At 41.9% G+C, this 23,847-nt stretch overlaps 1 protein-coding gene across 42 annotated transcripts in view; it reads right to left on the bottom strand.

The window, feature by feature from the left end:
* Positions 1-23,847, bottom strand: part of EPB41L3 (erythrocyte membrane protein band 4.1 like 3) — a 145,908-nt gene that overhangs the window by 48,886 nt on the left and 73,175 nt on the right. For 33 of the 42 annotated variants that reach the window (XM_080581933.1, XM_080581895.1, XM_080581932.1 and 30 more), the window contains exons 2-3: positions 22,670-22,875; positions 17,847-18,044 (exon numbers count right to left, since the gene is read on the bottom strand). In XM_080581933.1, coding sequence (XP_080438059.1) covers positions 17,847-18,044; positions 22,670-22,864 — 393 coding nt within the window. In that variant the 5' untranslated portion in view covers positions 22,865-22,875. The remainder of the gene's footprint in view (positions 1-17,846; positions 18,045-22,669; positions 22,876-23,847) is intronic. The other 9 variants (XR_013947227.1, XM_080581935.1, XM_080581915.1 and 6 more) reach the window with 1 other exon arrangement.

Below are 23,847 nucleotides of genomic sequence, written 5' to 3'. Positions count from 1 at the left end.
CTGAGCGATACAAACGGAGTGGAGGAAAATGTTCCTCTGTCAATACAGCTGCACCCATACCACACTGCCAGCCCAGCAGTGTTGGCCGGGCTGCGCAAATATTTCACAATCCAAACTGACAGGGCTATGCCAACAAAACTGCGGAGCCCAAAGCTGGCCTCAAACTATTTTAGAAGTGGTAAGCAAGCCAATAAAAAAGAACAAAATAAATAAATAAATAAAAATACGGTTGCTGTTTAACACTCGGCAAAAACATTAGGAGCAATGATGGAGTAAATTGTGTAGCGGAATCTATTTTTCTGTTAAATTCAATATTTGTATTGAGGTTCCGATGGTACATAAGGCAGAGAAATATCTTCTGCAGTTTTATTGGTGGGGAAACTGAAGAATGTGGCTGTTACAGCCTAACAAGTGTTCTTCAGCTGAGAGAAACCAGCCACATAAATGTACTGAAGCTGTACTGCATTAACTTCATTTACTGTGCCTTATAACATCATTTGTGCAACCAGCTCTAGGCTTGTCACATGCTTCCAGCCCTGTATCAGGAAGCATAAATAAACCCCAGCTCCTTCATAATCTCAAACAAATGTTTAGTTAATTCTTCAATCCCCAGATCTGGAAATAAATAATGGAGCTTGATGGTTTTAGATTTGCTGCTCCACTGAGATGGCTCCACTACTGTGTGCAGAGAGGAACAAAGCCAGAGCCCTCAAGCCAAAACAGTCACACCTCTGCTACAAACAAGCAATGCCATATTTTGCCAAATTTCTTGCCTTTCTACTTGATAACAAAGTGTTTATATCAAATAAAGAGGAATAAGCAGGTTACCTGCTTCCCCACCGCACCATTTACATTTGAATTGTGACACTTCAACACTTCAATGTCCTCTTCAGGAGTCACACAAGGTCAACACAGGAGCTGTTTTATGTGGCCGATCTGTACAGCCACACAGATGTCAGCTTTGAGAAACAGCAGCTAGCAGCTGCAAGGCACGATGCTTTCATAGGGAACTGTAGGAAAGAGTTGTGTATGGCTGCGTTGTAATAAAAACGTTCAGCATTTCTTGTTTGGCTATGCACTGTGGGCAAGTGAGATTAAATACAGTAAGCCTGGAATAACTTGCATGGCTTGTTTTTTGCCCATGACAAAATCTATTCTCTTCCTTCCCTAGGAAGATGCCCAAGCTGCACTCAGCCAAAATTCCAATTTCACAAAATTCCTGCTGCATTTGAACACTGGTAAGTTTTGCTGATGCTGCAGGAGGGCTTCAGAAACTCCACATGTACCTGACAGTCTTTCCTGACAAGGATGCTCTCTTCACTGTGTGTCAACCTTACCAGGACGACTTCTGTCCACAGAAAAGCCCATCAGTGTTAAGACAGAGGAGCTGCTGCCTGAATGTCACTTCCCAGGTAAGAGCCAACCCGTGTGCTACCACCAGCACAGGATTTAAGGGGCTCCTATCACTTGGGGGTGCACGCTGCCTGGAAATGGAGCCACCACTGCTGCCTTTGTAGAGCAAAAAAACACAGTGAAGGGAGGCTATTGCATAAATCCATGGGAAATTAAGAGGTTTAGCTGGGAATATTTACTTAAAGCAAATGAACAGACCTCCCACGCTCCTGTTAATTACTTTTATTTTACCATGCAATCAAATAAGCATGACAGATAAGGCAATAGGTATCATTGCTTTGGCAGGGAGAGAGGGAAGGAGAGGTGAAGTAGAGAAAGGCCAAGTTATAAAATCATATTGCTCCTCAACCCACGCTAAACCTTTGCCTTCCACCATTTTGGGGGTGACAGGGCAATCACAGCTTAATATCAAAAATGTAAAGCAATTCTCAACAGGTCAAAAACTGTGCCTATTGCCTTTGCAATGCTTTTAGTGGATCAAAAAAAAAACTCCATGCTATAACATATTGGCCATGTAACTGAAGAGTTGTTGTGAAAGGTAAAAACATGGGATGAGTCTCCCCCACAGATATTCTTAGATACGCTTCAGGCATGAATGGGATGAAATGAAATGTAGAGATGTGAAAAAGAGGCACTTTGCTCAAGCTTTGGGGAATCGAGACCACATAAAGAATGCAAAGCATACATTGCACAGTATAAATGAGTACAGAAGTCAGGGAGCAAAAGCTTTACACTTTTCACAGACTCTTCCCTGCAACTCTGTAAAGCCCACAGCTCTCGCTTGAAACCGAAATCGGAAAAAAACAGCCTCCTGGTCAAGCTCACAGTGAAAAGAGCCAACAGCAGTAAACTTGGCAGGTCTGCACCCGCCAGTAATTCCCACACGCAAGGGAGAGGAGAAACAGCGGTCTTTCCTCGCCAGCTTCTCCTCTGGTTTTGGACCTGAGCCTCTTCCTCCTCGGGAGGCAGAAGGCCACAAAAGGCTCTCCGGGTCCCTAATTGGCTTCCTCAGAAACAGCCCAGGCTCAACCCTCTCCACGTCGACTTCTCATGCCGCTGCTGCTGTTCCGCTCCCTGTCCCCAGCTCCCCCCAGCCTGGTTCTACAGCCCTCTTGGCCAGCCAGCATCGCTCACCCTATCTGACACCTCCCTTTCCTCCACTTCTCCCCTTCACTGCCTGACTTTTGCCACTTTTCCACAGCAAGCCCTTGCTCACTCTGCCCCCCCAACCCGTGCAATGCCCTAATCCACCCAGGGGACGCTCTTCCCTTCTATATCTTTGCTGATGATGACCTTTTTTTCTGCAGCACTGCAAAAGAAATAAAATGGTTGATTCTACTAAAATATGTATTTCAGCAAAAAGAGCAAGTACTTGGTGGATGGAACAAGCACGTATGTCCCCTCCCTCATCTGTGATGTTTTAAATTCAGGGAACTTCTCCAGCCAATATCCCTCACACCCCTGCCCCATTACAAGCCCGCCAGACCAAGGTAACACATTGTACACTATAGAGAATGAGGACCTGAAAAATTCGGTACTTCATTTTAGCTCTGTGTGGATAACAAGATTATTACAAAGTTAATTATTCTCACCGGTGAACATTTGGGTACAACGTCTGGTACTTCTTAATGCAGAAAAATGAAAAAGTTTTCCTTTATTATGATTAAACCCATAAGCTGTAATGTACTTAAGATGAATGGACATTATTAAAGTGAAAAAATGTAAGCCTTTGTTATTCATACTTTGTCATTTCAGTCACGAAATACGTATTGCACATTAATATAATCAGAGAATCACAGGAGGGTTGAGGTGGCAGGGACCTCTGGCGGTCACCTGGTCCAAGCCCCCTGCTCAAGCAGGACCAGCGAGGGTCAGGATCATCAGGTCCAGCTGGGTTTTGAATATCTCCATGGATAGAGACTCCAGAGCCTATCTGGGCAACCTGTGCCAGTGTTTGACCACCCTCACAGTAAAAGTTTTTTTTTGTTTGTTTGTTTGTTTGTTTTTTCCATTTAAATGGATTTTCCTGTATTTCAATTCTTGCTCATTGCCTCTTGTCCATTTGGCACTGCTGAGAACAGTCTGGTTCTGTCTTTACTCTTCCCGTCAGGTATTTGTACATACTGATGAGATCCCCCTGAGCTTTCTCATCTCTAGGCTGAACAGTTCTAGGTCTCTCAGACCTTTTCCTCACAGGAGAGGTGCTCCAGTCCTGTCATCATCTTTGTGGCCCTTCACTGGACTCTCTCCAGTATGTCCAGGTCTATCATTTCTTGGGTGAGAAATGACCTAGCACTCCTGGTGCAGCCTCATCAGTGCTGAGCAGACGGGAAGGATCACCTCCCTTCAGCTGCTGTTAGTACTCTGCCTAACGTGGCCCAGAATGGCACTGGCTGTCTGTGCTTCTAGGAAACACTGTTGACTCTTGCTCACCTTGTTGTCCATCAGGACCCTCAGGTAATACCCCCAGATGAAGCAATCAGGCTATCAAATCCATATGCTATTATGATGTGATAAGCAACTAGGAAAGTTGCATGGGAAATGAGCAACCAACAATTTAATATAAAGATGTAACACCACCCTCCTTGTAATGTAGGTGCTGTAAGACCCTGTGAACCGTCTTTGCTATTTATTGTGATATAAGAAGAGATCAGGGAGATTTAAAATACTATGTGCTGGATGGTGCTTCCCAGACTGGAAGCTAATTATGCCAGAGGAAACTTTTCAGGATCCAGAACTGCTTGCCTCCAATGGGTAAATTTTGGTTCTTTGCAGGCCGGGAAACACCATCTGTCAGAAACATCTCCTTCAGGCTGCTGTGGCTCCTGTTTCAGCAATCCTGTGCTGCCCCTGAACCACCACCATTCGCAATTTGCAGGCTGCCACCTGCACCTCTGCAGCCACTAAGGGGTTAATCATCCTACACCTGATTAAAGCGTAGAGTGTTGGCCTACTCTTGTGCTCTATTTTTATTCACTAGTAGATTACCCTCCTCTCACTGATAGGGAAACAGTATGTGCAGCCGAAGAGCAGAAAACAGCCCTCTCCGCTTCCTAGAAATTAAAGCTATTGCAACCCCCGAAGTGTCGCAGTTTTAGCGTGGTTCTATTTTTGCAGACAATGCTGCAGTCTCATGTGTATGCAAAACGCTGAGCAAGGGCTGGGGGAGGAAGCTGTCTACAGCATGCAGGTATGCCAGTGCTGTCTGAAAGCAATTACAAGCGATCACATCGAGGGCAAATTTTACGGGCAAGGAAAAACCCAAAGATAGAGTCCCCCAGCCAAGCAGCTATAATGGGATTCGTTTGTGCCACCCACACCCATCATCTCTGCTGCATAGTACCTACAAGGTCAGGGCACCCCACCGAGCTGAATCTTTGCCTCCCTTTCTGTTCAGTCAAGGAGCAGAGACAAATAGATACCACAGCTGTGGACTTGGATTTCAAATGGAAAGTGTCTGCACATTTCTTTCTGCACGAATACATATGCAAACATAACATTGCCGCCTTCCTCAGGAAAGCTGTCAAGCTGCCAGTGAACAACGCAACACTAGCACTGGCCTGGCGTTAACTTCTGTACAATTACTGTAATAACTCCAGTGGGCATGATCGCTGGAAGAAGGACAAACAGATTAGGATCATGAAATCCCGGTAGAAATAATTGGTCTTTAAATGATGTTGAGGTTATCTGGTTCACATTCCTAATTAGCATTTGCACTTTCCAATGGGTCTCAATAATACTCTGTACAAATGTGTGTGCTGGCTCCAGTCTTGCATGGAGTAATGCGTTTTGGCATGTGACTGTACTAGCCTCTTCTTTTCCCCTCGTTCTTTTCAGTGGAGAAGTATTAGTTATTTTTTTTTTCATTTACAATGCACGATGAAAGAGTTTCTAATTGTGTCCAAAGAGCATTTTGCAAGATTTTCTGTTAACACCTCAGTTTCTACACTGCGCAGGCCACGATGATGGTCTCCTCTATGCAAACGCAAGGAGTACTCACATAAAATTTGAGACACATATGGCATCAAATAAGTAACATACACAAGGCGGAACTTTCATCCTCCCCATCCTGCAGCTTCTGCAATTACTCTTGCAACACAAACAAGTGTAAATGATTAGCTGGTTAGCAGGAATACTTTGTACTTGCCGCAGCAAGCACTCTCTTCCCACAAACTCCCCCAGCTGAGATATCTACAGTAAGCAAGCCTCAGAGTGGCTGAATTCCAGCCTCCTGACAGCGTTCGCATTCTTTGCTCATGAATTACCCATCGTACACAAAAATTGGCCCAATCTCGGAAAAAAACATGACTTGAGCCAATAGTCATTACTTGCTTGTAAAGGGGGCAAGTGCATGCAAGTTTCCAAGATCGCTTTAGTAATGAGAACTCCATCTCTGTGGAAGGATCTCAACATCATGAATAAATCATAATGTAATGTGCATATGCAAATATGTGCATAATTTAATACACGTAATATGTGTATGTGCAAACACATGCAACCTTACAAGTAAATAAATGTGCTGTGTGGTTCCAAATGTGGAGGAGCAGATGACCATGTCACAACTCCATCTATGCAGAAACAATCACTGGTCCTAAACTCAAGCAATAATTCTGGTAAAAAGCATATTTTTATCTGTGTGTGAAATAAAAATCTACTCGCTATGACATTGCCTGTATTGTTTTGAGATAAGTTTGATCTGGCCAACATACAAAGGGCTGAACTGAGAAATTCTAGAAGCTAATCACTGCATTCTAGGACAAAACATTTCCAAATAGAGAAAATGTATTTTTTGAACTAATCTGTATTTTTCATTAGAAGATGAAAAAAAAAATAGCAGGGGGTTAATTTTCCTCAAGGAAGATAAATGTAAGAAGCCATTCTAAAGAAGTTTGACTTCCTTTTACTTTCACATATTCATACGTTGCATCGTTAGAGGATTTTCTCTTGGGCTGTTTACTCTCTCCTCCACAGTTTCTCTCCACTGGGAAAAGATGATGAAGGAGAAAGGTGACAGAGGAGAAAAGAATCCACAAATTTCTTCAAATCTGTGGTTTCACAAATGAATCCCTCAGCAGGAAGCTAAGTGTGTAGCATTCAGGAAGAAAAATAGGATGAAGAATCTTTCCTGGAGTGTTAATTGGCAGAAAATCAGCAAGTTTTCCTCCGGTTTAATGAAGTGCATCTTACAGAAAATGTGTATAACTAACAGGATGAGATCTTTTCAAAGCAAAACGTGACTCAACCATTGGAGTTTAGCCCCCTAAGTCCCTTGCTGCATTTGCTGAAAATGGTAATGAAAGTTCCAGAAAAGCCAACATTTTATTTTCTCTGAAAGTTTAGTATGCTGAGACTGATGTTATGTGCATTACATAAAACATTTGAAAGAAAGCCACCTCTGCTACTCAGCAAAAACTTTGCTGAAGTTACTTGTACAATGCTGTGCAACGAAGTGGCAAAGCAAACAAATGGACAGAGCAAACAACAGACATCCCACTGCCATCTCGTATGTAGACAAACAGACAAAAAACTAAATGACAAAAGAAACAAACTCATCTGGTGTTTTTACTTCAACTATTTTATGTTTCTTGAAGAAAAATCTTAGCTTTGGTACACAGAGACTATTATAAATGAACACATATGAGGACACATATCTCCTGGATGTACACAACGACGTAATACTCTCTATTCAGTTTGTAAGCAGTTTATGCAGCACAGGTAGGAGATACTGAACAGGAACTTTCTGATAGCACTTTGGGAGGCAAAGCAAACAAAGGCAATGAAAATAATAAGTTTTCAGTGAAACACATTCATTTTTTGGTTCTCAAGATGATATACTGTTTAATCTTTCATCTACTTCACTATAACTACAAACTAAAATTCATTGGTAAACTGCATATGGAAATGTTCTAGGTCACAATTCCAAATACAATGTATTGCATAAACAATTTAGCCAAATGTGTGGAGAACTAAGAATTAGACATTTAAAACCTTTCGTTTAATAAAAGCTATGATGAAAATACTTTTTTTTTTTCAGTGTGAATGTATTTCATCCAAAGAAGTGCTTTGCCTGAAAGCTGTATGCCAATACAAGCTCTCCAGTTGTTCTCTTAATGAAGATTTCTACACAAGGACCCACACGTACATCAGTGTAGCTGACTAATGTATGTAAAAGTTTGAAATAAAACATGCAATATTATTCTGTCTACCTCTGCTTCTTAATTTAGAACTCTATCCCATACTGCTGTGCACATACAAATGAATGCCACATAAGAGAAACATACAGTAGACTAGAAGGTATTTTGACATACAGTGAAGACTGATTTTCTTTTACCTCCTCATCATGGTGGTTCTATAATTTATCATCTTTTTGATATTTATTGTGTATAGAACACTGAAATATATTACTGTTCCTAAAAAGAGCCATTTTGGACAGCTACCTCCTAAGTATTTAATTCAAGTATTTAGATAAATAGATAACACTGTCTGTGCTATAGTTACATACCTGCACCTAGTATCAGTGACATTGTATAACATGACACAGTTTTTATCAGGGCAACCTTCTTTAATACTGTTTGAGCTTGCAATCCTAAAGAGCCAGCACTAATCTAAAAAAACTGAGGGGACTGCTAAATCCCTGTAAGAAGATTGGTGACCTAGTCCTGACGCTGGAATCGAACCAAATTAGGGTCTTTGCCTTCTACAGCAGCAGCAGAGATCACACTAACACCGGTATCACATGAGCTCTAAGTGTACTCATGGGTGTGCTACACAGTGTGCATGTTTACGAATAAAGCCTACACTTTGTACATGGCAATGCTAAGCTGCAGGAGGTGGCACCTGAGGAATAATAAATACTCTGGAGCATGTCTTTATATATTGAAGGGTTTTATATATTGAACAGTTGCATGTGCACAACTGAAGAAATGCATGTCAAATGTGATGACTACCGAATGCTTAGGTACCCCAAATGCATCGGCATAATTCATACTGCAAGAACTGAGATCTAGTAACAGCTTACAAGAATTCCCCTCCAATACTGGAAAAAAAAAATAAATAATGGCCACTATTTCTCAAACAGCAGTTCAATTCTCAGCACATTCATTAGTCTCACACATTTGCTAAATCCTGTCATACAATAATAAACCATATTCCATCATTTTGGAGGCTTTTCAAGAGAGAAAGTACTACCCTTGCTCAGTATGCTGGAGCACACAGATTGTTTGGGTCTGGTGTTTAACCAGACAGACAGCCGATCCATTTGCCTTCTGACTGCACTCCCTCCTGCAAGAAGATCTGCAGTAACTCAAGCAGGTCTGTTGGGACCCAATACAGCAGCTGAGGCTTTCCAGTGGGGGGTGTAAAAATAAATATTTTCCTTATTTTCCCAGGTCTTGGATGAGCTCAGCAAATGTGCATCTCTCCTGTGTAACCACTGTGTAACTGTGCACAGGTGTATCATCACGGGGAACACACCACTACCTGCACCATACATGGTTACTGGCATCTATCAGCAAAAATCAACCATAAACATCGGGTTTATTTTCAACTGAAAAAAGCCCCACTGTAAACATAGTCAGATTTAAAGTGTAATCTTGCCATATGAATTTAAAAGCCACAGAGCTCTCCCTGACCTACATTGCCAGGCTAGAGGGGAAAAAAAAAAAACCATCACACAGAAACCACAGCACAGAAAGACACTCCTGAGACAGGAGAGGCGCCATGAGGATCAGGCTTTTAGATCTGGGGTACCTTAGAGAGCTTCACATCATCAGTGCTGGGGTTGTCAAGAAAAATAACTTAGCCTGTTCCCTGTGGTTGTAAACTTCACCTGAGCTTTTTCCCCTTCACACCAAACCCATTTCTGCCAGAGCAAGATCAACCATGAAAGACAAATCTCTGCCCACCACGGCTTTCCGTCGCATGCAGGTGTTTCCTCACTGCCCAGTCCTATCTCTGGTATTTTGTTCTCTCTGTCAACAGGCAGGGGTAACAAACCATACAGGCAGCTCAGCGAACACTGCATGGGGCTCACCTGGAAAAATCACTCCTATGAGGTGTCAGGATTTTATGAGACGGCTAATACTTTTAGGGGATGATAAAGTGAGCACTGACTAGGTTTTGCTCTGAAAACAGCAACTCTAAGTGTTAACATGGGGACAGCACCTATAAAATAGGAACAACTAGCAACAGAGTCAGCGATTAGGTTAGACTGGATGGTTGGGAGCTGTAACACGTAACAGGCACCTGAGTAACTCAGAAAGAGGCCAGTAAACACCACAAAAAGCAGGGAAGTTTGGCAAAAGTGGGACTGGAGCAGGGACAAGAAAATCACCAGCGTCACTGGGAGAATGGGAATGTGGGGTAAATAGGGAACAGACACAGCGTCCAGAAACAGCAGGAGGCATTAAAATCTGAGCATCAGTTTGGGGAAGGGAAAAGGGGTAAGCAAAGCCTTTCTCTTGTGACATGTGTGATTAATTTTCCAGTAGTACTTAAAAAACACTTGCAGAGACTGGGTGCTGGCTGCACCCCTGTGAAAAAACTGCAGGCTGGCCAGTGTGAGCCAGGCAGCACGTCTGGAGAAGACAAATGTGGATGCATTGATGCAGTCTCACCATCGGCAAGGACGGTGACAAGGACAGGAGCCCCGCTCCCTGTCCACTGAGAAGAACAAAGAAGCAGCACAACGCTGAGGTTGGACAGGCACTGGAGCAGACAGACCTCTATCACTCCGGGGTAAAAGATCATCCCAGGTTAACCAGCAACTGGCCTGCAGTAGCTGGGTTTGAGTGTGCGTGACCAAAACCAACTAACTACATAAATACAAGTCTGCCAGATGGAAAACAAGCTCCTGTTGCCTGGCTTATTTCCAACTGGTTCACCAAGGGGAGAGAACCAGAGACAACATTTCACTTGGAAGTTTTCAGTTAATGATTTATTCTCTACAAAGTGCAATTTCAGGGCAGTTGAAATTATTTGTCAATGTAGGTCTAGCCCTCTTGATAGTTTACACCATTACGAAAAATGGCTGTTGCCTCCAAAGTATCAAAATGAAGATGTTTGTCTCCTAAACCCATCATTTTACTGCTCAAATCATTTTCAGAAACTATTAACAAAAGACAAGAGGACTAGATGCAAAAAGAAGATGTCAAGAGCACATGTACAATACTTTTTTTTTTTTTTTTTTTTTAAATTTAAAGTTCTGGTATTTATTCTCACTGTAACCATGTCCTCTGCTGTGCTGAAAGGCAGAATTTAAAGCCCAACCTGCTGCTTACTTGGTACCACATCTGAAACAGTGACTTGGCTTTAATTCTTGGTTCTCCTTCAGTCTCTATAAAACACTTGTATATTAACTGAAGGAAACACAAGAGACCCAGCTGTTTTATCATTTAGGTCCATTTCCCCACCAGGTTATAACAGATTTTGCCCCTGAATACCACGCAGCCCAGACGTTCCCAGCTGCGAGGAGCTCAGAGGTGCCACACCGGCATTCTTGGACTTTTTTTTTTAAATTTTGATTTATTTATCTTCAGTGAAAAATTTAAAAAAAAAAAAAAAGGAAAGAAAAGCTCTAAAAGGAAGCCCAAACATTTTTATTTTTGTTTCAATTACCAAACTTAAGCAAAAAAACCTTTTCTGCTCAGCCTCATGGTTCATTGGTTCATTATTATAAGCTGAAGAACATGGATATTGATTTCCAGAACATTATGCTTCCTGAATTGACAAGTATTTTAACTCATAAAAAGCCACACATTGTATTTTTAAAAAGTAAGCCAGAAGAGTTGTATATTAACTCTATTCAGTTGGAACATACTCAGGCAATACTCAGACTCCTACTGACATGTGTCAGGTAAGATAGATCTTAACTGAATCCCCTGGCTAATCTAAGTCAGCCTTAATTAGCGGGTCTGGGGACAGAAAACATTCTGTATAATGCCGACAACGCATCTCAGCCCAGTCACATTTACTGAAACACGTCCTAGGTAAGGAACAAAAACCTAACGCGAAGCTGTTCTTATTAAATTAACTGAAATGTAAGCAGAGAGTAGGTCAAAAGGAAAAGACTTATTAAAAAATTCCCTCTTGCACTCAGTAATAAGTTTCACATGTAAGGCCATTTGCACGAGACTGTGTGGAATTCATTAAACAATTAAAACGTGCAGGGGGTAACTGAAACTGTACCCTTCAGAAAGCAGAGCGCATATTATTACAGCAGTTTCCTTCCTGACCTTAACGTCTACCTCAAAACGAGTAAGAAAGGCAACGTTATTGAACTGTCCGTGGCAAAGCAGAGCACACGTCTGCCCTGAGACAGCTCCTGGGGAAGGGAGGGCTGGCTCCAGCCACTGCACCGGGCAGGGGGACAGCGGGGCTGCTCGTTCTGCCACTGGTGTACCGAGACATGGGAGGATTTTTCCTCCGGAGGTAGTATTACAAGCCAGATGTGGAAAACCAGGAGAAGAAACACATGCAATATTGAAGTCATCACTTTTGCTTTTTTTTTTCTGGCAATGGTGGCAGAGCAAAAATAAGTCTGCTCATTCTTTACTCTTCAAGTCTGTCCTATGACCATCCTTACTCTCGAATTTATTACAGAAAGCATCCTTACACCCTCACTTTCTCATGAAAAGAAAAATTCCTGTGAAACACAGTACTCCATGCTATATGAGAAGCCATTCACTTCAAGCCCATTTTGCAAGGAGGAGTTTCAGCACATACTTGTGCAGGGCAGACAGCGACCTGTTCATTCCAGCCGGCCTCTGTCCAAGCCATAAACCCTGGTTTGAAATCTATGGAAATACATCTCACCCCTTCCATTCAAGTATGGTACTCTGAAGGCCTCTGAGGTTGTGGGGAAACTGACTGCTAAGAAAATGGGGTCTTGATTAGGCAGGACCCTCTAAGAAGTGTAGAAGGGGCTATTGTACTGGTCAGCAGATTAATGCTTCGGTGAAAGTAGAAGCTTGACAGAAAACCGCATGTAAAAAAAACAGTGTATTTTTAACAATCCCCTGCTACCTCAGCTGACCCCCATCCACCAAGAAGAGGGGGTACTAGTAATGCTTCCTGAGATGCTGGATTTCCACGCTCTCCACAGTATCTGAATTACATGGCAATTCAACCTGTCTGATAGAGGGCTGCAGGGATGCCACAGCAAGGTTGCCACGGAAACATTTATTTTCTTTCACCGTTCTCCTGTACAGTCATGAAGTCCAAGTGGTAGAAGAACGAAGAAATAGTATAAATTACCAATGGGCTCAGGCAGTTTAGCCCTTGAAAATGAAATCTAATTATTTTGCCATTTATTTAGACAGATTATGTTATAGCTTTCTGATCTCACTCTGTGATTAATAACTTGTGTATGTTTAGAGCAGAAATTAAGATAAATTCCGACCTGTTTTAGAAAAACACTTCAAATTAAGCAACATATAAGGAAGAGAATGACAGCTGGTTCCACTTCAATCTTTTAATTAAAATGCAGCAGTCTATATAGCAGAAAAACAAGATGAGGCAGAGAGGGAAGTGGAGAGGGATAAATCCTAGGAATAGTGCAATTGTACTAAAGCACTTGAAGACCCCTACTTACAGCGGGAGGAATTTAGAAATAAGTTACTTCTGCTTGTTTTCCTGTACCTTAGGAAAAACCTCAGCTAGTGCATTCACCGTCCTTTTTAAGGTTATCTGAAATCAAGTTACAGTCTTGGATCTTCCTTTGTTGGTCTGAAGAACTAAACAAGTAAATGCAATATATAGGCCTACCTTGCTTTACAGAGAAGCCTTCAGCATCCTCTTTGCCAGAGCAGCTTTGGCCCCAGCTATGGGCTTGGCTGCTTTTGAGCAGAAGCATTTCTGATCCTGGTGCCAGCTGGGGAGCGCAATGAACAGCACAAGAAGAACTGCTTCCAGGAGGGGTGGGCACCTCGTTTGAAATCACGGGCCAGCATCCATCTGAGCAGGCTGTGACAACTGCTGTGTCTGAGCGCCCCTGAGAAACCTCCAGTTGCTTTAGGACATGAGGGAGGCATGTACTGAACCCAAGGCTGCTCTGCTTTGACGCTGCTGGTGACAACATCAGCAACAACTCTGCTCCAAGAGCCAACAGCTGTTCCTGGACAGGTGAAGCCCCATTAGGTGGCCATCCCACCTCGGAAAGGAAACACGCCTCTTAAATAAGCCTGCTGCTACCATCCACAAGCTCCCAGCCGAGAACTGCAGTAGCGGTGCAGATGGTAACACTTCTGTTTTTTGGTTTTGGAGGAGGATGAATTAACAGGTTGGATTAGCTATTTAACCTGGTTTTGGCTCGTAATGTCTTACTGCATGAAAGACTTTCTGGGTCAGGATAGATACAACACACTGGCAGTAATAGTGCAGGGCCACAGGAAGAATCTTTTATCTGGCATTTGCTTAAGATCTTTCCAATGAAAGGGTACCACATTAGATAAATTGCTGTTAACCTCCCCTTTGAAGTTAACACTACATTTTCCACTACACTACACTAATACCTCCACTACGTTTTCCTCTGCAGATACATCTCATACAATATGAAAAGACCCTGGTGCCACATATGCAATGTACTGGGCATGAGAGAGACTGAAAGGAACAGTGGAAGGCAGTAAAGACTGTCAGCAGTGGATAGGGAATAGGAAAGAGGGGTTTGTGAAACAAAGAACAGCAAGGGGATAATGGATTAACCAAACCTGTCTCAGAAGCATCTCAATCTGTGAGAGCATGTGCAATTTCGGCTGTCAGGTCTTTAACTGGATGAACACATAATTGATAAGCTGTAGGTTGTGCTCTACTTGAGAGCAATAAGCTTCTTTAAATGATATGAATATTTAATGTATATAAAAGCATTTGTCTTTTGCAGAGCACTCTATAGAGCTACTGATGGATTCTATAATGATCCCCCTGACTAGGGAATGCACTTCCAGAGGGATAAATAACTGGCGTACGTCCAAGTTAAGATTCACTGACAGAACTGGTATTCTAGCCCAAAAGAAGGTTTCTAAATTTCCAGTCCTTCTAGATTACACCGCTTTTCAGCCTTCAGTAGGTAGAAGCATAACATACAGACAGAAATGGAAGACAGGAGCTGGCAACACAGGATGACGTTTCTGACTCACATCCACTGATTGTCACATCCCTACCCTGGGCCACTGTCCACGCTGAGAGATGCAGTTACGTGGGTAAAACTCATGAAATGGGAACACTAAATATTTGATTGGCGTGTCCCTGCCCGCCCTTCTTTTTAAGGAATTCACCTTGGGGAATTTACTGACCTCCATAATTTGTTAGGTCTTTGAATACACCAAGATGTATTTTTTTCAGTTTAAAAGTATATAGTAAGCTTACTTGTGGGGTATCTTTAAAACATGATAGGTTTTTTTGTTTGTTTGTTTGTTTGTTTTTTTGTTTTAAAGTGGCATTATTTCAAGGAATCATAAAGGTTGGAAAAGATCTCCAAGATCATCTGGTCCAACCATCCCCTTACCACCAATGTCACCCATTAAACCACGTCCCCAAGCGCCACATTCAACCTTTCCTTGAACACCCCCAGGGACGGTGACTCCACCACCTCCCTGGGCAACCCGTCCCAATGCCTGACTGCTCTTTCTAAGAAGAATGTCTCCTCATTTCCAACCCAAACATCACCTGGTGCAACTTGAGGCCATTCCCTCTAGTCCTATCACTAGTTATCTGCAAGAAGAGGCCAACCCCCAGCTCCCCACACCTTCCTTTCAGGTAGCTGTAGAGAGCAATAAGGTCTCCCCTGAGCCTCCTCTTCTCCAGACTAAACAACCCCAGCTCCCTCAGCCTCGGTCCCTCCTAAGACTTTTAAGACTTGATTATTTCTCAGACTGCAGCACCATTTTTTTTTTATATGAAACAGCAAAAGAACTTTATTATTACCCAGAATTCCTGTAACAGAACTTCATCTTCAGCTCCTATGTGATTTTCTGAAATGTCTCCTGTGACAGACCCTCAGTCTCCCCAGCCTACTAAATATCTTTGTATACACTTTTTCTCCCCAGGATAAAAAGCACAGCAAACATCACATCGGTTGTCTTGGCTGGATATAGACTCCTTTCGCTCTTTCTGAACTTTATGCACATATAAAGCGGAATTCCCTGGGGATCTTCCCATGGGTCAAAGAGTGGGGTGTCCTGGAGAGGTATCTGCAGTTGCATCCTCGATGCATACAATATGCTAACAATACCATCTATGAAGGACTCAAGGTCTGGGTCATTCATTTAAGGGGTGTTAATGCACGTGTCACTTCAGCTGTACTTGTGCCCTGAAATATTTTTGACTTTTCACTACTAAATTCTGTTTCAATGCACTCAATGGCCTGCTCATCATCATAGTATTACAGCTTTGTAATCTGAGGATTCATCCTTTTGGAAGCCCTATTCTCATCGATATTACACTCTCCCGAGGAATTCTAATCATCTTAGAAGCAGGTACAGTGGTTACTGATGACACTCAATACAACTGCAAGATATTTCAGCAGTCTAGATAGAGAAAATGTATACAAAACCTGTATTGGACATATTATTCAAGAGTTACTCAGAACTTACAAAGCAGACAAATGTGACAAGCAGTAAAACGTGATGGTTTCTATATGCTAGCATTTCGACACTTCAACTCCAAGTCCAAGCTCAGAGGAAAAGTGAAACTTCCTAAAATAAAGTATTATTCATAGCATTTTTTTTGCATAATTGAGAGTCTAACATAATAAATCTCCCCTTCCGCTCCATCTTTTATCCTCATAAAACTCAGCCTTGTAGACAAGATTTCCATAGAACTCCTATTTTGTAAAATTTGCTTGACTGTATTCCAAAAAATGACTCAGATTTTCCACTCGAGTGGCAAAAGCTGAAACAAGTATCACTCTTTCCATCAAAGCCAGCAGAATCATTCTTCCAGGTTAATGGTTTGCACACTATCTTTAACAGATAAAAGTGGGACTACAGGTCAAGAAATGACAACTTAATAGTCACAAGTATGCAACCAGAAAGCTATTGCTAGTCTGACGGAAACAATACAGGATTTGGCCGCTGAAACTAGAAGTCAAAAGCACGATTGCTAAACTGCTATAAAGGCAACTTAATCACAACTGCTCTTTGGAGCTAACTTATAGCATAGCGATATTTGGCCCAAACTGTAAAACCTTCTTTCTCACCTATCACTCTCCAGAGCACTTAAAACAAGAGCAACTGAGTGAAATCTGAGCAAGGATGTCAGAAACTGGCTCCCAACCAGTCACTCCTGTCCTCAGCCCTCTGCCCCCAACGTGAGCTCTCCTCCTTTGTATTCCCGTGGATTCCCCTTTCAAGTGCATAGACTATCCCATCCCTCCCTTTTTAATCTTCTGTCCTCCCTGGGTGACTCCCACTACACACTGCAGTTACCCAAAGGAGGGCAGGCGATGCTGATCCCTCTAACGCACATCCTTCCCCTTCCAGGAGGACATTGCTCTGGCTGGGGCTCAGGCCTGCCTTGCGTGAGTGGCCTCCCAACCAAAAGCAGGCTCAGGACAGACAGGTTCACTGCTCAAAGACCGCTTTAGTGACATGGCTAGAGCGGCTGAATGGAGAAACAGGTCCACCCTAAGATGCTAAATTTGCTTATGCCTATACTTCACTATGGCCTTCTGGAGTTCAAGGCAAGACATCCTCTCAGCATGGGGCTGCCAGCAATCACAGACCAACTGGTTCCTAAGTGACAATGCAGCAAAGACTGTCCCTCCCCAAAGGAGACTCCTGGCACAGTCCCAGAAGGAAGGCGAGTTTCCTTATAGAAAATCACCAGCAACTTTACACCAGTGATGTTTACACATAGTTCTGATTCCCAGACACAGTGGAGAAGCACATAAAATTCCACACTCTAACTCTTCTGTTTACTTCTGACATTTCCCCTGGGTATCTCTTGTGTCCCCACTTATCTCTTGATGGTCAAAACTACTATTTAGATAGTGACTCCATATGAGTCCCTATTCAGCAGAGTACCAGAGAGAAGGGAAGTCCTATGAGATCAAAATCCTTCTTCGTTTATGGACTTTACTGCTCATAATTCATTTTCTGCATTCTCTTGTGGCATGAGCTGACAAAATATTAATCCAAAGTCTCTGGCTGTTCCAGGGACTGCTCACTACTCCTCACCGGAGCTCAAATCTGTGTAACTTCTTCCATCTCCACAGAAAACAATGGAAGTAGCTTTGTGCATGGCATTGGTGAAATATCTAGCTATTCATACTTTTGCTTAAATCAGGAATCTAGTTTCTCTCTTTTTTTTTCTTTTTTTTTTTTTTTAAGTCTTAATCTACAAGTCTCATTTCAATTATTTTCCTCCAGAAAGAATGAAAAAACAAACAAACAACAACAACAACAAAAACAAAATAAAAAAAAAAGGAAGAAGCAATTTACCTCTACTTCACATGCATATTCAGATCCATCCAGGAGTGTCACTTTGCACTGCATATTTTTAGGTTTCTTGACAATCTTTAGAGGAGACTTGGAAAGTTTGCTAGAGGACGACTTTTGAGAGAGCTTGTCGTCCTCTAACTGCTGGTATTCCAGCTGTTTTGCGCTTGCAGCTGCAAACTCTTGTTCTTTGTCTGTGGCCTAGAAAGAGAAAGAAAGATAAGTTAGACAAACTGATCGTGCAACACAGTGTATTATGCACCTTGCTTTCAGCACACCAATAAAGTGGGTCTAGCGTGGGGCTTGGGTAAGAGGGCCCATGATGCATGGCAGACTCCTCATTAACTATTGAAAAGTCTCTTTGTGTTCCCCCCAACACTTGCACCTTGCACCAAAGGTATAGAAAAGCCAGGGAGGGGAGAACATGCATGAAGATACTTTAGGTTTCTTCTTTTTCCATAGTTACAAAATCCCTCTCAGACTCGGACCCTTTTTTCACCTACTGGAAATGCTGAACAATAAGTAAACATCTTAATGAAGAGACATTCCTACAGATTGTTGATATTACCTTAGAGTCCTGTGTCTATTAAATCATATCATGTTTCCATGTGGAATAGGAAAAGACCATTAGGTTTGCACTAGTTTTGATATCAGTGAGATGTGCCTTTGAGAGCAAAAGGCTCCCCAAATGCCTGAGCAAAGGGTTAAACAAACAGGATGGAAATAAGAGGCCAAACATCTTTTATGTGCAGCTGGCTGGCTAATGGATGATAACTACAGGACAAGAGGCTGGATTTTGCTCTCCGCAGATGCTCGATAAGTCCTTTAAGCTGGCAAGAAGTAGGTTCTATTTGAAGGACAAATATACTGCAGGGGAAAGGGGAGAGAAGAAACAATCATGGTTACTTTTCCTTGGGTTTATCTGAGGGTCAGACCATTTGAAGAGTTACCATGATGCAGCACAGCTCGTGGTCCTTTTCACTGCAATAGATGAAAGCCAGAACAGCTCTACAGCATTTTGCCCTTCCTAGCAACAGCACTATGCCGCAGTCATTATCTTTCAAATCAGTTATGCCCCTGGTAGTCTCCAAACAAAACCTCATCAGGAGTGCAGTAATACCTAAGCTAGAGTTTTAATATATATATATATATATTTAAAACCTTTTAGTTATCTTGCTACAAGGAAAAAATAAACAAACATTTTGGCTCCAAATGGTTTCTATGTAAGAAGCAACAAGCATCACTGGAAATAATATCGTAAATTAATCCTCCGAGTCTGTTTCCATTCATTGTATGTAATAAACCTTCATGAGAATGGAGCAAATCCGTCCAAAGGCTTTAATCTGCTTTGAGACCAAAACAACCTTGCATCATATAACCAGCAACAACAGCATGGCACTAAATCACAGGGAACTTTCCCCAAGAGATTTAATACAAACGAGCCATAAGCTCTCCTTTTTCATTTATGTGAAAGGGGGAAGGGGGCATTTGGAGTCAGCCACAGCACCATCTCCCACCAAAGCCCCAGCTGCGAAGAGGCAAGGCAAGACCCCACATTCCTACTTTCCCTACAGGTGAGGGCAGAGCAAAGGTCTCCTGGGCTTTCCTGGGTGGGGAGATAAGAACAAAGTGCGACTATGAAGATGCATAGAGGAACAAAGAAGCTGCTTTCACAACCCACCAGCTGGCTCTTCCCCCATCTATTTCCAGACCTGGAGGATTTCCTCCTCCCGGTACTTGGACGCCAGCTCTGCATCCGGAAGCCAAGGTCCTCGTATACTTTGAAGGCTGGCGGGAGATGAAGGCACAGCATATGTCACAAGATTAGCTGTTTGCTGAGGATTTAATGCTCACAGTGGCCCTGACAAAGGGGGAGAGTCCCTCCAGGCTCAGAGCAAGACTAGAGGCCAGTTACCCCTCTAGAACCACGAAGGCCAGCTGGCAAGCAGTTCAACCTACTACACTGAGAGGAAAACAAGACTCGAGATGTCTTCTCCTTGGGCCCCCACCACTGATGGGCAGAGGGACTCTTTGATGGTTTCTGCATGTTTTCTTAAGGAAATCTACCATGGAAGGTACATATGCACATCTGCATGTACAAAAGTCATTCCGGGGCTGGAGGTATTATACCATCACTGCAGGTGGCTCATGTAAGAGTTAAACCCTCCCCACGACCCAAAAACCCCAACCAACCAAACCAAAAAACAGATGCATGGAATTAATCTTTTTAAAGAAAATAGGAAAGCTTCTTGAGAGAAAAGCCCATGACAGCAAGGGTACCCTTCAGCCATTTAAATTTTAGAAACTTCTTCAGCCTGAAAACAAATTTTTTGAATCCTTAGATTGGTGATTGTTTTCCTTCATGAAGACACTTTTAACCCAAGACTTCGGCAGACATTAACTTATTTATAAATACATATATATTAAAAAATAAAAGTAAAAAACCAGTATTGACATTATTTTGTTTATTAGGTTCCTGTCTACATTAAGATCAGAGGAATCTGTCTAGGTTAAAATCATACAATGGATTTACTCCCATTTGTCTGAAGAACAAAACATGCCGGGAACTATTAGAGAAGATCTCCTGAACTATGCTGACATGTTTAGGCACTGAGGTACTTTCAGAGCGAATTAAGCTTCTTCTTCCTAAAGAAACCTGACATTGTGGTATCTAGGAAAAAAAATGGCCAGCGAAAATTCCACATACTCAGTGGATTATTCTGAACTCTACAAACATTGTTGCATTCTTCCCCCCATCCTCTTTCCCTCCCTCAGATCACATTTTTGCAGTATTTTCAATGTTATGGACTGAATTCTAGTGCACCACAAGTTGCCTCAGGGTTTGTGCTTTTTGACCATAAGCTTTCTCATCTTTACCTATATTAATATATCATACTATGACACAGTGTGTTCAATGACAGCAAGAGAGAAAATTATATCCATTTGCCCATTATATCTACAATTTTTGACTTTTTTAATGACGTTACTGCCAATAGTTCTGTTGGTTAGTATTGCTTTTAAGTAGTTCTTTCCTGTGATGCAGACACTTAAGCTACTACGAAATATACTGAGCAGATCATCGCTGCTAGACCTGGCAGTCACCTGACAACAGAGAATTTTGGATTCAAACTGGTAATCTCAACATGGGAAATTTCATATCTCTTCACTAACCCAGATCTATCAAGGCTGTACAGATGTCTGAGCACAGGTGGGAAAGAAAGAGGATCACACAGCGCACAAGGGCATCTCAGGCCTCCAAACTCACACCTCCATAAACACAGATGGACAGTTTGGTGCCTAAGGGCTTTTTTGTTATTGTAGTTGGTTTTTTTTGTTGTTGTTTGTTTGTTTTAAAGAAGAAAATCAGAAGAAATTTCAAGAGCAAAGATCAGTGAAGATGTCTGGAAGAACAAAATTGATAATACTCATGCCTAGATCTGGCAGAATTGAATTTTACGTTAATGAACTGTTTGTGTAGTGGTCTTTTCTCCTTGACAAGCAGCCCTTCATCTTCTCCCCAAACTAACTAGACACAATTTCTGATCTAATTCAGAAACTGAAATTCTCCCAATATACAATTTGAAGGCGTAGGAACAAGAACAGAAAAGTTTTTGGTGGGGATAGAGAGAGGCTGATCAGAGTTTGTCAGTGGCAGGAATGGTCAGCAGTCAAAAAAAAAAAAAAAAAAGCAGTTCTTCCAATGGTTGATCTTCAGTAGCTATAAACACCAGAAACCCTGCCTTGCCACGTCTATTTCTTGGGGTATAAGAAATCAGACACCTCTTTCAATTTGGTCCCTGAAATATTTGTCATCCTAAGCTCTTACGTAATACGTCCCTAAATAAGGGACATAATAGAAGGCTTTGCTTGTATTTGAAATTGCTTATGCTCCATTTTTTCCTCACCAACAGCAAATCTGGACTGTATTTGAGGAAAAAAAGCTTAAAACCCAAGAGCACAGGCAGTCCCAAGCAGTTCTGGGGGAAACACTCACAACGATATTAAGTAAAGCCTTACCTCTGCTTGCTTCACCAGCACTGCCTCCCAGCTAGGTAAAACAACGGGACCTTATTTCAAAGTATCTGAGTTTTATTTATTTATTTATTTATTTATTTTAAGAGTAGACGAGGTGCAAGACTGACTTATTCCACTCTTCAAAGGTGAATGCCATGAGAAGGGAGTCATAACCTTACAGATCTAAAGGGATGTGATTTGCAGGTACCTTATTAGTTTTGTTTCACTTACCCATGAAGAACAATGCCTGTTAATCCTATTGACTGGAAATTGTTAACAGGAAAAAGAAAACGGCTGCCACAAATTTAATAAGTGCAACAATAAACCAAATGGAAAAATCCTGTGACAGCCCTTCTAAAACCTATTACATGAGAAGTTAAAGTAATTATAATGCAGTCATTTCAGAACTACACAAAGCTTAAGAGACCACAGTTTCTTTATGGCTCACACATCAGACAAGCAAGCATGAAATCAGTTTTCAGCAGGTGTCAAAGAAGAAATGAACTCTAAAAACATTTTCAGCTTCTTAAAAATTGGCACCATTTGCTACCTGATGCAAATGCAAGATGGAAAATGTTTCCCACTTAGTTAATAAGACTGGCCTTACAGTTAAGCACTGGAGTCTGAAAGACCAGAAATGAATTTCCAAACATTCTATATGAAGACTATTATGTTTAAATGCAGAAGACCAATCAATTGAAATTTACAACCGTCAAAACAAACAGCCTTCCATGCAAATCTGAATATATATTTCCAATCCCAATGAAACAGGGTCATTATTTCCCAGGAGGAATAACGCACGGCTCCCTTACCTGTTCCTTTTTCACCGGTGTGCTGTGCGCTGCCACAGCTGAGAACTGCTCTAGTGCGTTTTGGTGCTCTTCGCTCAGCTGCTGCTGCTGTTGGTCCTGCGGCTGGACCTCCGCTGCCCCTGGCTGTGCAGGGGTTTCTTGCTGGTCCTGCTCTTTATCCTTGGACTCAGAATCTGATCCCGACTCTGTAGTCATGGTTGGTTATTCTGTAAAAACAAGGAGAGCAGACCTACTGAGTACGATCCCGTAGCTGTTCACTTGTAAGCTACGCTTATAGAGTAGAGAATCATTAGTCACAAAGTCTTAGCCTTCGTATGTCCAGCCTGCAAACCTACTGTGACTATTACACTGGCCCAAGGAGGATCACCAGGAAAGCTTTCCTTGTGCAAAGGAATAAGTCTAAATCTGTACTCTAAAGAAGAGCATGGTGCCATAAAACCTTATTCTACACTATCACATACAGACAACACTGCAGGAATTAAGTTGAAGTTAAATGTAGAAATGCAGTTCTTTGTAGTTCGTAATTCGTAAAAAGAGAGTAACATATTGAGAAAAGCCTGTGTGACTTTTAGTGTCCTAAATCCAACACAATTCACCGTAGCCTGGGTTTCCAAACCATGAGCATGCAAAAACTTAAAAATGTTCAATCTTTTCTTCTTAACATTTAAGTCAACAGGGCTTGAACTCCTCAACAACTGCACTGCTTTTGGAAACAAACTCAAGTACTTTTGATGTTTCTAGGCAATATATATGCTGGAAACATTTGAAGTGGGCCCACCAAGATCAGTGCAATAATGTCCGTGTGTCCATTTCTGCCCTTCCCACTTGAATTCACCCACGCTTCTGTCATTTCTTTCTAGGTGCTGGAGTATGCAAAAGAAAAGATAAATTCTTCCATTAGGTAATTCTGAGAGTAAGATTTCAGAAAAAGTGAATACAATTTTTCTTGAATATGGAATGCCTATGCCTGAACTTAGCTTTGTCCAGTACTGAATCAAAATGAAAATATTAGCAATATTCATTCAGACTCTTGACATCTGAATTTAAATGGTCTAATTACAAATATGTGCTTGGCACCCAATTCTCAAACTATATAGAATCAGAATGAAAATTTAGAAAAGTACTGCAATTCCACATGAAAACAGGATTTGAAAAAGCAGACACTATGCCAGTTCAGC

This window comes from Anser brachyrhynchus, assembly GCF_964034855.1.
Source record: "Anser brachyrhynchus genome assembly, chromosome: 2".
NCBI classification, from domain to species: Eukaryota; Metazoa; Chordata; class Aves; order Anseriformes; family Anatidae; genus Anser; species Anser brachyrhynchus.
The sequence above is the reverse complement of the archived record's forward strand: the minus strand, read 5'-3'. Positions and strand labels throughout refer to the sequence as shown.